General features: G+C 34.8%; 1 protein-coding gene across 9 annotated transcripts in view; it reads right to left on the bottom strand.

Moving 5' to 3' along the window:
• The window catches only part of FAM227B (family with sequence similarity 227 member B), a 263,560-nt gene that overhangs the window by 185,398 nt on the left and 62,905 nt on the right, over nt 1-15,257 (bottom strand). For all 9 annotated transcript variants that reach the window (XM_082453039.1, XM_082453033.1, XM_082453032.1 and 6 more), the window contains one exon: nt 10,590-10,727. In XM_082453039.1, the coding sequence (XP_082309165.1) occupies nt 10,590-10,727 (138 nt within the window). The remainder of the gene's footprint in view (nt 1-10,589; nt 10,728-15,257) is intronic.

The raw sequence follows: 15,257 nt of genomic DNA, 5'->3' as shown, positions 1-15,257 counted from the left end.
TTCAGTCTGGCCATATAAGTTTCTATGTCTCACTTGAAATATTTGGCTAAGATCTTTACTAGGTCTACCACAGAGCTTAAGAAAATCCAAGAATTTTAAATAAATTTTGGCATTGTGAAAACTTATGAAAATCATCAAGACATGTTCTAGTGACATTTTCCAAATTTAAAGACAAATTAAAAAATCTTGGAAACATCTAAATAAGTAAAAGTAAAAACTAAATTTTATAAATTAACTGTAAAGGAAGAAAACATAGGCTGGTTTAGACTTCTCTACTAGACTAAATAACAGAAGATAATGAAGCAGTATCTAGTTTTATAGGAAAATGTGATTTGACAATTTGATATTTAAATTGGAAAATAAACTCAATATTTAAATATTTAATTTACATCAGTCTGACTCTCCCATAGATAAAAGTTATGAATTCTTGAAAGTGTTAAAAAAAAAGGACATTAACCACTTGAAGATACCAAGGAATGACTAAAAGCAGGTAGAAACTGGAGGGGAGTTGAGCCTTCTAAAATGGAACCTGTAGGGTTCTCATCAAGAAAAAAAGGCAGAGGACTCAAATCAATAAAATTAGAAATGAAAAAGGAGAAGTTACAACTGACACCACACAAATACAAAGGATCATAAGAGACTAATACAAGCAACTATATGGCAATAAAACGGACAACCTAGAAGAAATGGACAAATTCTTAGAAAGGTACAACCTTCCAAGACTGTACCAGGAAGAAATAGAAAATATGGACAGATCAATCACAAGTACTGAAACTGAAACTGTGATTTAAAAACTTCCAGCAAACAACTGTCTGGGACCAGATGGATTCACAGGCAAATTCTATCAAACATTTAGAGAAGAGTTAACACCTATCCTTCTCAAACTATTCCAAAAAATTGCTGAGGAAGGAACACTCCAAAGTTCATTCCATGAGGCCACGATCACCCTGATACCAAAACCAAAGATATCACAAAAAAAGAAAATTACAGGCCAGTATCACTGATGAATATAAAAGCAAAAATCTTCAACAAAATACTAGCAAATCCAATCCAACAACACATTAAAAGAATCATATACCATGATCAAGTGGGATTTATCCCAGGGATGCAAAGATTTTTCAACATACATCAATCAATCAATGTGATACACCACACTAACAAACTGAAGAATAAAAACCATATGATCATCTCAATAGATGCAGAAAAAGCTTTTGACAAAATTCAACACCCATTTATGATAAAAACTCTCCAGAAAGTGGGCATAGAGGCAACATACTTCAACATAATAAAGGCCATATATGGTAAATCCACAGTAAACATCATTCTCAATGGTGAAAAACTAAAAGCATTTCCTCTAAGATCAGGAACAAGACAAGGATGTCCACCCTTGCTACTTTTATTCAACATAGTTTTGGAAGTCCTACCCACAGCAATCAGAGAAGAAAAAGAAATAAAAGGAATCCAAATTGGAAAAGAAGAAGTAAAACTGGCACTGTTTGCAGATGACATGATACTACACATACAAAATTCTAAAGATGCTACCAGAAAACTAGAGCTCATCAATGAATTTGGTAAAGTTGCAGGATACAAAATTAATACACAGAAATCTCTTACATTCCTATACATTAACAGTGAAAGATAAGAAAGAGAAATTAAGAAAACTGTCCCATTTACACCATTGTATCAAAAAGAATAAAATACCTAGGAATAAACCTACCTAAGGAGGCAAAAGATTTGTACTCCAAAAACTATAAGATACTGATGAAAGAAATAAAAGATGACACAAACAGATGAAAAGATATACTATGTTCTTGGATTGGAAGAATCAGTATTGTGAAAATGACTATACTACCCAAAGTAATCTACAGATTCAATGCAATCCCTATCAAATTACCAATAGCATTTTTCACAGAATTAGAACCAAAAATTTTACAATTTGTATGGAAACACAAAACACCCTGAATAGCCAAGGCAATCTTGAGAAAGAAAAACAGAGCTAGAGGAATCAGGCTCCCTGACTTCAGACTATACTACAAAGCTACAGTCATCAAAACAGTATGGTACTGGCACAAAAACAGAAATATAGATCATTGGAACAGGATAGAAAGTCCAGAGATAAACCCATGCACCTATGGTCACCTAATATACGACAAAGCAGGCAAGAATATACAATGAAGAAAAGACAGTCTCTTCAATAAGTCGTGCTGGGAATACTGGACAGCTACATGTAAAAGAATGAAATTAGAACATTCTCTAACACTATATACAAAAGTAAACTCAAAATGGATTAAAGACCTAAATGTAAGACCAGATACTATAAACTTCTTAGAGGAAAACATAGGCAGAACACTCTCTGACATAAATCTCAGCTTGATCTTTTTTGATCCACCTCCTAGAGTAAAGAAAATAAAAACAAAAATAAATGGAACCTAATTAAACTTAAAAGCTTCTGCACAGCAAAGGGAACCATAAACAAAACAAAAAGACAACCTACAGAATGGGAGAACATATTTGCAAATGAAGCAACTGAAAAGGGATTAATCTCCAAAATATACAAACAGCTCATGCAGCTCAATACCAAAAACAAAAACAAAAAAACCCCAATCAAAAAATGGGTGGAATATCTAAATAGACATTTCTCCAAAGTAGACATATAGACGGCCAAGAAGCACATGAAAAGATGCTCAACATCACTAAATTAAAGAAATTCAAATCAAAACGACAATAAGGTATCACCTCACTGGTCAGAATGGCCATCATCAAAAAATCTACAAACCATAAATGCTGGAGAGGGTGTGGAGAAAAGGGAACCCTCATACACTGTTGGTGGGAAGGTAAATTGGTACAGCCACTATGGAGAACGGTATGGAGGTTCCTTAAAAAACTAAAAATAAAGCTACCATATGATCCAGCAATCCCACTCCTGGGCACATATACAGAGAAGATCATAATTCGAAACGATACCTGCACCCCAAGGTCATTGCAGCACTATTTACAATAGCCAGGACATGGATGCAACCTAAATGTCCATCAACCAAGGAATGGATAAAGAAGATGTGGTACATGTATACAATGAAATATTACGCAGCCATAAAAAAGAATGAAATAATGCCATTTGCAGTGATATGGATGGACCTAGAGATTGTCATACCGAGTGAGGTAAGTCAGAGAAAAACAAATATCATATGATATTGCTTATATGTGGAATCTAAAAAAAATGGTACAAATGAACCTGTTTACAAAACAGAAGTAGAGTCACAGATGTAGAAAACAAACTTACGTTTACCAAGGGGGAAAGGCGGGAGAGGGATAAATTGGGAGATTGGAATTGACATGTACACACTACTATATATAGAATAGATAACTAATAATAACCTGTTGTATAGCACAGGGAACTCTACTCAATACTCTGTAATGCCCTATATGGGAAAATAATATAGAAAAGAGTGGATTAAAAAAAAAACAACCAAACCAGAACCCAATGGAACAATATCTTGATGAAAGGCAAAAGAAAAGTGAACCTAGAATTCTAAATCTAGCAAAAATATCCTTCAAAAATAAAGGCAAAATGAACATTATTTTTAGATAAATAAACTTGAGAAAATTTATTACTGGCAGAACTGAACTATAAGAACTGCCAAAAGGTAGTTTTTTTTCAAGCTGAAGGGAAATGACACCAGATGGAAACTCAAATTTATAGGATGGAATGAAGATCCAGGAATGGCAAATATGTGAATAAATATAGAAGACTATTTTTAAGTCTTCTCTTAATCTTTTAAAATACATATAATCACTTCTACTTCTTGCTATGATGGAGTAACAGGAACTGGATTGCTCTTCTTTCTTAAACAAGTAAAAAATTGGAGAAAATATATGAAACAATGGTTTTCATGTGTTGGACAACAGGCAGCACAGGACAGTAATCACCCCCGCTCCAGTCAAGAGAAAAAAACCTAATGAGGGCTTTCAGTTGTCTCATCTTATTGTCTCTAAAAAAGAAATTTTGAGGCCACAGTCTAAGTGGTGGGAATCCAAGCAGAACTGAGCTGAAAAATAAAATTTAGCGTTCAGGAAGGTCAAGGCAAGCTAAAATTCACAGGTCAGCATAATATAGAGGAGACAGATGCACACAGAGAGCATTCTGGAGCTCTTCAGAAGGTTATCCTTGAATTTTTGCCTGAGGTTGATTTATAAAAAAGAAACACAGGAAGGAGCAGGCAGAACAATGCTTGGGGCTCACAGAAAGCTCATGTTCCAGACAGCCAGATGGGAAATCTGTTATACACAGAGCATGGGGTAGAATACTAAGAAGGGTACTGCCTCAGTAGGGGAAGCATGTTAGGCCTAAACAAAAGAGTTCTCTGGTTCCACCTAATGAAGCTTAAAAGAAAGCCCCAAGTAGACCAAAATATTTCTAAATAACAAGATCACATCTCAGAAAAAAACTCAAAAATATTTAAAGGAATAAAATAAAAATTTACACAAAACTACAAAATTTACTCAAGAAGGAACTGATCATTTGAATAGCACTATATCTATTAGAGAAATGAATTTTTAGTCAAAAACCTTACCACAGAGGAATTTCTAGGCCCAGATTGCTTCACTGGTGAATTCTACCAAATACGTAAAGAAGAACAAATACCAAGTTTACACTAACCCTTAGAAAAGAGAAGAGGGGTGAACATTACACTTATTACTAAAATGTGACAGGACAGTACAGGAAAAGAAAACAAAATTTTAGCAAACTGAATTCAGTAGTATACATGAAAAGGTTAATACACAATTGCCAAATGGGATTTATCCCAGGAATGCAAGGTTAGGTAACACTTGAAAAATCAATCAATGTAATTCACTGTATTAAAAGACTAAAATAGAAAACCAATATGTTCATCTCAACAAATGCTAAAATCCTACATCTATTTGTTAAAAAACAAACAACAACAAAAACCTCTCAGCAAACTAGGAAGGGAATGAAACTACCTCAACCTAATAAAAGATATCTATAAAAGCCTTCAGCCTAAATCTATTTAAAGGTAACCTAACATTTTCCCTCTAAGATCAGGAATGAGGCAAGCATGTCCACTCTCACCACTTTTAGTCAACATCTTCTTAAAGATCCTAGCCATAGGCAAGTAAAATAAATAAAAGGCATATAGATTGAAAACAAAGTAAAATGCTCTTTACTCTCAGATGACATGAGTATCCATGAAGAAAAAATCCTAAGAAATCTAAAAAGGCTACTAGAACTAATAAGCAAGTTTAGTAAGACTGTAGGATATAAGATCAACACAAAAGTATTTTTCTATAGTATTTTTTATATATTATCAGTGAACAATCAGGAATTGAAATTAAAAACATCATATGCAATATAATTTGAGAGATATGTGCAGCATCTATAAAGAAAAAACTAGAAAGTATTGCTGAGATAGAAAGAAGTCCTAAATAAATGTGGAAATATTCTATGTTCATGGATTGGAAAATCAATATTGTTAAGATGTCAATGCTTCTTAAGTTGATAGATTCAACCTAATTCCAATGAAAATTCCAGAGTGTATACTTTAAATACTGATAAGCAGTTAAAAATTATATAGAAATGAGAAGAATCTAGATAGCAAAATAATTTTTTAAAAGAAGAACAAAGTTGGAGGACTTATAGTACCTGACTCCAAGACACGTTATAAAATTACGGTTATCAAGGTAGTTTGGTATTGGCATCAGTGAAACAGAATTCAGAGTACATGCATAGAGCAATACACATATGATCAAATGTTTTTTTGACAAAGGTTCCAAGATAATTCAATGGGCAAAGGATAATCTTTTCAACATATGGTGCTAGAATAATATGCAAAGAAATGATCCTCACTGCTTACTTCACATAATTTGCAAAAATTACTCAAAATGAATTAGAGACCTAAGTGTATAATAGGAGCTACAATTATAAGTTATAAAATTATATACTATAAAATTTCTACAAGAAAATATGGGAGAAAATCTTGGTGAAATTGGGTTTCACAAAAAAATTCTTGAATATGACATAAAAAAGCACATACCCTACTGGAAAAAATGATAAATTTGATTTTTACCATATTATAAACTTTTGCCTTTCAAAAGACACTATTATAAAATGAAAAGGCAACTACAGACTAGAAAAGAATATTTGTAAAATATATATCTGTTAAAGGATTTGTGTCTAGAATATATAAAGAACTGTTATAACAGAATTAAAATAGGACAAACAACCCCAATAAAAATAGCGAAAAGATTGAAACAGATACTTCAGCAAAGAAGATATACAGATGGCAAATAAGCACATGAAAAGAGCTCATCATAAATAGTCATTAGAGAAATTAAAATAAAACCTAACTAAATACCAGTACATAAGCCACAAGAATGGCTAAAATTAAGAAGACTGTACAAAGTGTTAGTGAGGAAGTAAACTATAACTTGTACACTGATAGGAATGTAAAATTTTGGATATATTTGGCAATTTCTTAGTATGTTATAATACACTTACCATACTACTCAACCTTCCACTACTAGATGTTTACCAAAGATAAATGAAATCCTATGTTTACACAAAGACTTATACATGAATATTCACAGCAGCTTTATTTATAATAGTTAAATACTAGAAACAATGCAAATGTCTACCAACATGTGAATGGATAAACAAATTGTTGTATATCCTTACCATGGACTATTACTCAGCAATACAGGGGAACAAACTATTCAAACATATGTCAAGATGAATGAATCTGAAAATAATTATGCAGAGTAAAAAATGTCAGACAAAAGATAGCACATACTCTATGATTCCATTTACATAAAATTCTAGAAAATGCAAACTAACCTGTAGTGACAAAAATCACATGAGTAATTGCCTGGGGATTGAGAAGGAGGGAGGAACTACAAAAAAGTCTGAGGAACTTTCTGGAATGGTGGATATGTTTCCTCTTGAAAGCTGTGACAGTTTTATGAGTTTATACATATATCCAATTGTGAAATTTTATATTCTAAATGTGTGTGGTTTATTGTACATCAATTAGACCTCAATAAAGCTGAAATAAACCATGCAGTTAATTGAAGCAAAAATCCTAACACTGTATAATGTGAGGCCATTATTCATGTAGCTCTTCTAATATATATGACAACAACAGCACAAAGGACAAAGGGGAGTATGTGTAGCTATCCTTCTCCAAGTTCCTACATTTTTAGTGAAGTAGGACAACATTAACTTTAAGTAGTATTTTAATAATTTAAGGATGCATTTTGAAATCACTAAGGCAATTGCAAAAAATTCAAGAAGGTACAGGCAAACAGCCAATAGAAGAATTAAAATGGAATACTAAAAATATTTGCTTAACCAAATGAAGATAGGGAAGGGGAATTGAAGAACAAAAAACAGGTGAGATAAAACTGAAAACAAACAGGAACATGGTAAAAACAAACCTAATCATGTCAATAGTTATGCTGAATGTAAATGAAGTAATCACTCCAATTAAAAGGAAGAAATTGTAAGACTAAATAAAAAACCAAGATTCAACTATAGGTTGTTTGCAAGACGACCTTTAAACATGAAAAAACAAAGAGGTTGTAAGTAAAATGATGGGAAAAGATACACTATGCAAACCACAAGCATAAGAAAGCTCAAGTGGCTATATTAATATCAGACAAAATAGAACTCATAGATAATTAGATAAATAGATAATTCCCCTAGGAGAATTATCATAGATATGAAGAAACATTTCATAATGATTAAAGGGAAAACATAATAATTGTGTATGTGCCCAGTAACTTAAAAATGCATAAAGCAAAAATCAGTAGAATTAAGGGGAGAAATAGATAATTCCACAATTGCAGTGGGAGATTTTAACACCCCCTTCTCAGTAATTAATAGAACAATTAAATATCGTAAAGATACAGAACCAGAGTTAGCAAACTTTTTCTATTAAGGGTCAGACAGTCCAATATTTTAGGCTTTGTGGGCCACATGACCTCTGTGGTATATTCTTTTTTTTTAAATTTATTTATTTTGGGCTGCAGTGGGTCTTTGTTACTGTGCGCCAGCTTTCTCTAGTTGTGGCGAGTGGGGGCTACTCTTTGTTGCAGTGAGCAGGCTTCTCATTGCAGTGGCTTCTCTTGTTGTGGAGCACGGGCTCTAGGCGCACAGGCTTCAGTAGTTGTGGCTCGCGGGCTCTAGAGCGCAGGCCCAGTAGTTGTGGCGCCTGGGCTTAGTTGCTCCGCAGCATGTGGGATCTTCCTGGACCAGGGCTTGAACCCGTGTCCCCTGCATTGGCAGGCAGATTCTTAACCACTGTGCCACCAGGAAAGTCCCTCTGTGGTATATTCTTTATTTATTTATTTTTTTTACAACCCTTAAAAATATAAAAATCATTCTTAACTCATAGGATGTATAAAAATAGGCTGCAGGCCAGATTTGGTCCACAGGCTGTAGTTTGCTGAATCTTGATATTGAAGATCTGAATATCACTATCAACCACCTTGATCTAATTGAGATTTACAAAATAATTGCAAAATACACATTCTTCTCACGTGCACATTGAATGTTCACCAAGATAGACCATGTACTGTACCATAAAACAAGTCTCAATACACTTCAAAAGATTGTAGGGTATATTCTCAGACCACAGTATATTTAAAATTAGAAATCAGGGCTTCCCTGGTGGCGCAGTGGTTGAGAGTCTGCCTGCCAATGCAGGGGACATGGCTTCGAGCCCTGATCTGGGAAGATCCCACATGCCGTGGAGCAACTAGGCCCGTGAGCCACAATTACTGAGCCTGCGCGTCTGGAGCCCGTGCTCCGCAACAAGAGAGGCCTGTGCACCGCGATGAAGAGTGGCCCCACTTGCCGCAACTAGAGAAAGCCCTCGCACAGAAACGAAGACCCAACACAGCCATAAATAAATAAATAAATAAATAAAATTAAAAAAAAAAAAACTTCCCCCTTCTTTAAAAACAAAAAAAATCAGAAATCAGTAATTTTAAGGTATCTAGAAAAGCCCTAAGTATTTAAAAATTAAATAATACATCTCTAAATAACCCATGGGTCAAAAGAGAAATTATACTGGATATTAGAAAATATTTTGGATTAAATGATAACGAAAATATAACATACCAAAATTTGCAGAATGTAGCTGAAACAGGAATTAGGGAAATTTATAGCTTTAAATGTTTATATAAAAGAGGGAGAGAGAAAACAATAAAACAAATAGGATAAATTCAAACATTTGGTGGATAAAGGATATATGGGAGTTCCTTATACTATTTTCAACACTTTTCTGTAAGTTAAAATTTAAAAAAAATAGAAAGCTCCCCCAACCTCCTTAATTTTATATTCAGCCAAGTTGTTATTCACATGTGAAACTGAGAAACAAAAAGAGATAAGATTGGGTCAAGACAGTAGATTATCTCTCTTTCCATCTAAAATTACAAATATGCATGAAGTTCTGTAAAAACCAGGGTGACATTAGCAAATAAGAAATTTCACATAACTACTAAAAGATAGAAATCAGACAGGATGATATCTATGGAGATAAGAGTGCAGAAAAATCAAAGTACTAATCAGAAGAGCAGTAATTAACTAATTAAACAATTTTAGAATCAGAAATTAACTGACGAGCAGCTTTCAGAAGAGTAGGTTGAGTAGGTTAGTCCCTCCTTCCCCTGGCCTATATCAAGAAGTATGATGGAAAGGTATTGCCCTCTACACTAGTGGTTCTTAACTTTGCCTGCACACTGAAATCATCTGGGTAGCTTTAAAATATACTGAGCCTCAGATTCTTATTTAATTGGTCAGAAATGAGGCCTGAGCACCAGACCTATGTTTGGTATTGAAATATAGTATAAATTAGAGAAAAATAAACTTGCTTTAAAGTGCTAATTAATGTAGAGTTACTGAGAAGTTTGGTCCTGGACAGGAATTTGGGAGGTAGAAGAGAATACAAAAATATATCCATGTGAATTGCTATTTCAAGTAGTCTGTAAGTGGACTATTTAATAAGTAAGCATTTGGAAAAAACAAAATACTGGAATACAACTACCTTCCTTTATAACAAAATAAACCCCAAGTGGATTAAAGAATTTAATAAAACATGGAAATAAAAAAGTACTAAAAAAAAAGAACAGGTAGTTTTTTTTTTTTTTTCATAATATTAGGTAAGAAAGTTCTGACAAACATGCCACAAAACTGAAACTACAAAAGACATTATTTAAATTTACTGAATAAAAACTTTAAACTTATCTATTGGTAAAACACATTATTAACCAGATAGCAATACAGCTAAAAAGTAAGAATATTTGTGGTGTTCTTACAAACCTGAGAAGTTCCTGCAAATCAATATAAAAACATAATAACATGCAAATGAGAAAAGGACTTAAGCACATGCCATTTTTATAATGAAAAACTAAAATATAAAGCAATATTCAAATTACTATAATACCCATCTATAAATCAAATGTTATTTTAAGACCCTCACCAGAAAATAAATCATTAGAAAATTCTGACAAATAAATAATGATACACTTGATTTTGGCTATTTCAATCGGCAGTATATAATAAATTTACTTACAAGTTGATATGCATTCTTGACTTCTTGCAATCCTGTCCTTTATAGATTCTGAAGGTGTTTTCTTGCTACCATGAATGGTTGTTGTGGAGAGTTCGTTCAGCTTCCAGTGGGTCCAAAAGTCTTTTTTAGGTTTTAAACCTGTTGATACAAATATGTATATTTAGCCAAAGAAATTAGGATTTTAAAAATATCTTTTGTCAAAGCCTTTTTAGGAGCATTATACATTTCATTCTCACAACACTCCTGTGAGGATTGTCAGTCTCAAGTTTCAAAAGAGGGAATCTCTACATAGAAATGTTAATGTCTTACCATATAAGACTGAGAATTAGAAAAGAGATAAGCTTGATACATACCTTTCTAACTCATAGACATAAGCTAAGTTCATAAACGGACATAAGGGGAGATTAATATTGTGAAAACTTGGAAAGGACCCAAATATCCAACAACAGTACATCCATACAGTGGATCATGAAGTATCCATTAAAAGTTACCTTGTAAGTATTTGTTAACATATAAAGGCAATCATAGTATGTTTTTATGTGAAGGACAATTTTACCGTATGCATATGTGTGACTATAGCTTAAATATTAACATGATTTCCTCTCAGCATAGGTGATTTTGTTTTAAAAATTTCCCTATCTGTAGCTCCTATTATTTTTAAAATAACGTTTATGAATCAATTATAGTACCCTAAAAGAAATAAAAATAAATTCCATTTAAAAAGTTCCATTTTTGTTCCAAAAGCTGTATAGGGTTGAATAATTGATTTAACCACACTAAACATTTATATTCTCAGCAATAAAAATGAGAACAATATAAATTCCTTTGTGTACTCCATATGTTTATTCTGATGGTTGAGACAGTATATGTTAAAGTGTTCAGTAAATGGGAAATATGAGCTAATATTATCATCATTATTAATATACATTGATATACTCATAAACATAGCCAGTATTTTCTCAGTAGTGAGTATTCAATGAGGATTATTTGCTACATTTTGATATCAAATTGGAATTTTCTAAGTGTTTTTAGATTTGGTTATTATCTATTTCACATTAGTTGCCACTAGATAAAATATTCAGAAGCCTGAAGTGTTGCTCATTTGAATGTTTCTCAATAGATTGTCTATGTTTAAAATATATAGTGTATTCGTGGAAAATCTGGGGTATTGTAAGGCTAACAGATCAGGAGATTAAAAGACAGTTTTTTTTATTGAGAGGGGGAGCAATGTCAGAGTAGGAAGACATGGAGCTCACTTCCCCTCACAAACACATCAAAAATACATCTACATGTGGAAGATTACTCAAAGAAAACTAATTGGAAACCGGCCGAGTATCTCCTATAAAACCAAAACTGCAAGGAAGATCTCCACGTAACTGGGTAGACTTGGTGGGGGGAAAAGGCATCGGGTTGGGACCAGCACCCCTGGAGGGGTCTGTAAGGAAGAGAAGGTCCACACAGGTGGACCTTTGCCCTGGGGAGCCCCCATGCCTGTTGGGAAATCCACTGAGACAGAAGAGCTGGAGAAGCCTAGACTCTAATTGTGAGGAGTGCGCGTGTGCTGGCTTGCCAACAATCGGAGCAGAGAGAGACTTGCACTGATGGCTGCCACCTTGTCACACTTCCCAATTTGAAGGGGCAAATGCCCAGTGCCCCTCACTCCACACTACAGCCTGGCAGGAGATCAGTGGAAAGATTCAGTCTACCTGCTAGAAGTGGGATCACTGAATCACACGGGAGTTCTATTTTCAATTTTTTGAGGGACTTCCATACTGTTTTCCATAGTGGCTGCACCAATTTACATTCCCACCAACAGTGCACAAGGGTTCTCTTTTCTCTACATCCTTGCCAACATTTGTTATTTGTAGTCGCTTTGATAATAGCCATTCTAACAGATGTGAGGTGATATCTCATTGTGGTTTTGACTAGCATTTCCCTGGTGATTAGTGATGTTGAACATCCTTTCATGTACCTGTTGGACATCTGTATGTCTTCTTTGGAAAAGTATCTATTCGGTTCCTCTGCCTATTTTTAAAATCAGATTGTTTCCTTTTTGCTATTGAACTGAGTTCCTTTTATCTTTTGGATATTAACCTCTTATCAGATATGATTTGCAAGTATATTCCGTAAGTTGTCTTTTCATTTTGTTGTTTTCTACTATGCAAAAGCTCTTTAGTTTGATATAGTCCCACTTACTAATTTTTGCTTTTGTTGCTTGTGCTTTTGACACCATACCCAAAAAATTGTTGCCAAGACATATGTCAAGGAGATTTTCCACTATGTTTTCTTCTTAAGAGTTTTATGGTTTCAGTTCTTTCCTCCATTTCAAGTTAATTTTTGTGAGTGGTATAAGATAGGAGTCCAATTTCATTATTCTACCTGTGGTGATCCAGTTCTCCCAACACCATTTATTGAAGAGACTATCCTTTTCCCATCGAGTATTCTTGGCTCCCTTGTCAAATATTACTTGACTGTGTTTGTGAGGGTTTATTTCTGGGCTCTCAATTTTGTTCCACTGGCCTATGTTGTCTTCTTTCCTATAGTTTCCATGTCTTGCTCACATTACATATCTGATCATACATGTTATCTATCCATCTTTTCCACTAGAGCATTTACTACATTAATCATAGTTACTTAAAATTTCCTGTCTGATATTCTAATATCTGTGTCATATCTAAAACTGGTTCTGATGATTTCTTTGTCTCTTGATAGTGTGTTTATTTTTTCCATTGCTTTTTTGTAGACTTCATAATTTTTGTTGAAAGTCAGACATATTGTGTAATGCAGTAAAGATGAAGTAAATAGTTTTCAGGCCTTGAAATGGGCTTTTTGTTTTTCTGTTTGGCCTTAAGCATGGGTAATTAAGTCAGTCTGGAAGGGAACTGAGAGTTGGGCTGTGTTTGGGTTTTGTTGTTACTATGATTACCTTTAGTACTCTACATGCTTCAAATTCCTCTTACGATGTAAACTGCCTTGCCAGAGGTTTTTGTTTTCTGTTAGTTTACTTCCACATCAGCATCTGCTCCACTCTCAGTTTTAGATCTTTTGTGTCTTCTCAGAAATGGTCTTTTCCACACTTGTGCCCCTCTCCCAGCAGTAGACTGCTGTTACCTGTCAGTTGATGTTTGTTAGCCTGGTAGTGGTAGGTATTCTCTGTTCTGAATCAGCATCAGCGTTGGGTTTTGTTCCTGGGTCTTGGGATAGGGTCTTCTCAGTAATCCAGCCTTGCCCCAGCTGTAGCAAACTTGTTCTTGGCCCAGTATGTATTCCTGGCCTCTGGCGTAGAGGTAGTTTTCTCTGTTTCCCAGGTGAGTTGTGTCTCCACTTCTTCCCTAAGGGAAACTGCATTTGCTGCCCTTCCTCCTCCCCAACCTTTCCCCCTCCTCCTGCTGTGGCTTAAAGCTTGTTGTTGTTGTTAACATAGAGGAGATAGAAGGGTCCAGGCAAGGCTTTATGCGTTTTTTGCAGTGTCTTCTATTACATTCCCCCAGGCTTTCTCAAGACTGTTATTCCACCCTCAATATTTCTTGTAAGATGTGTGGAGAGAAGCTTGTAAGTGAGGGCAACTTCTCCCTCGTTTTATGTAGCTACTAAGGGTTCTATATTCTCACACTAGACCATACTCAGCTTTAAGCAATTCATTAAAAATTTTGGCTAAGGGAATTCCCTGGTGGTCCAGCGGCTGGGACTCCGTGCTTCCACTTCAGGGGGCTAGGGTTCAATCCCTGGTCGGGGAACTGAGATCCTGCAAACCACGTGGTGCAGACAAAAAACAAATTTTTTTTGGTTGAATTCTTCTTACTGGCTTTTATGGTATCTGGCTGCATCTGCCCCCGATGAGCAAGTGCTTGCATCTGGTCTCTCCTTGGAGGCACCCTTCTTTAGATTTTGGGTTGACTGCTCTGTAATCTCTGATGGGTTCAAGGAAAGTTTTGAATTTGCAGACAGTCCAGTGTTTTTTGGTGGAAGGGTGGAAGTAATATCATTTTAGTTTTCTACATCCTAAGCAGAAGCCAGAAGTCATGGCACAAAGTTTAATCTTGCTTACTGTAAGGCTGCCATGTGGGATTCAGTCATAAGGCTTGTGCCAAAATCTAGCCAATCATACAAAATCTTAATGTGTCTCTACTCTAGAGAAGTAGCCTCCAAAGTCTTCCATATCCTAATCTTCCCAAATTGTGAATATGTTATGTTACATGGCAAAGGGGAATGAAGGGAGCAGATGGAATTAAGTTTCTAAATTGGCTAACCTTAAAATAGGGTAAGTATGCAGGCTTGTCCAGGTGAGCCCAATGTAATCAGAAGGGTCCTTGAATATGGAAAAGGAAGGTAGAGGAGTCAGTATCAGAGTGATGCAATATGAGAAAGACTGACTATCCATTGCTGACTTTGATAATGAAAGAGGGCCATGAGGCAAAGAATGAAAACAGCTGCAGAAAAGTTGCAAAGAAACAGATTCTCCCCTAGAACCTCTAGAAGAACACAGCCCTGCCAAACATCTTCATTTTAGCCTAGTGAAACTCATTTTGGACTTCTGATTTCCAGAACTATAAGATAACACATTTATGTTGTTTTAAACTAAGTAGTAATTTTCTATAGTAGCAATAGGAAACTAATACAGTCTCTGGTGCTCTAAGAATTGTGTATAAGGAACTCTGGTAACAAAAA

Source organism: Balaenoptera physalus, assembly GCF_965194825.1.
Source record: "Balaenoptera physalus genome assembly, chromosome: 2".
In the NCBI taxonomy this organism is placed as follows: Eukaryota; Metazoa; Chordata; class Mammalia; order Artiodactyla; family Balaenopteridae; genus Balaenoptera; species Balaenoptera physalus.
The sequence above is the reverse complement of the archived record's forward strand: the minus strand, read 5'-3'. Positions and strand labels throughout refer to the sequence as shown.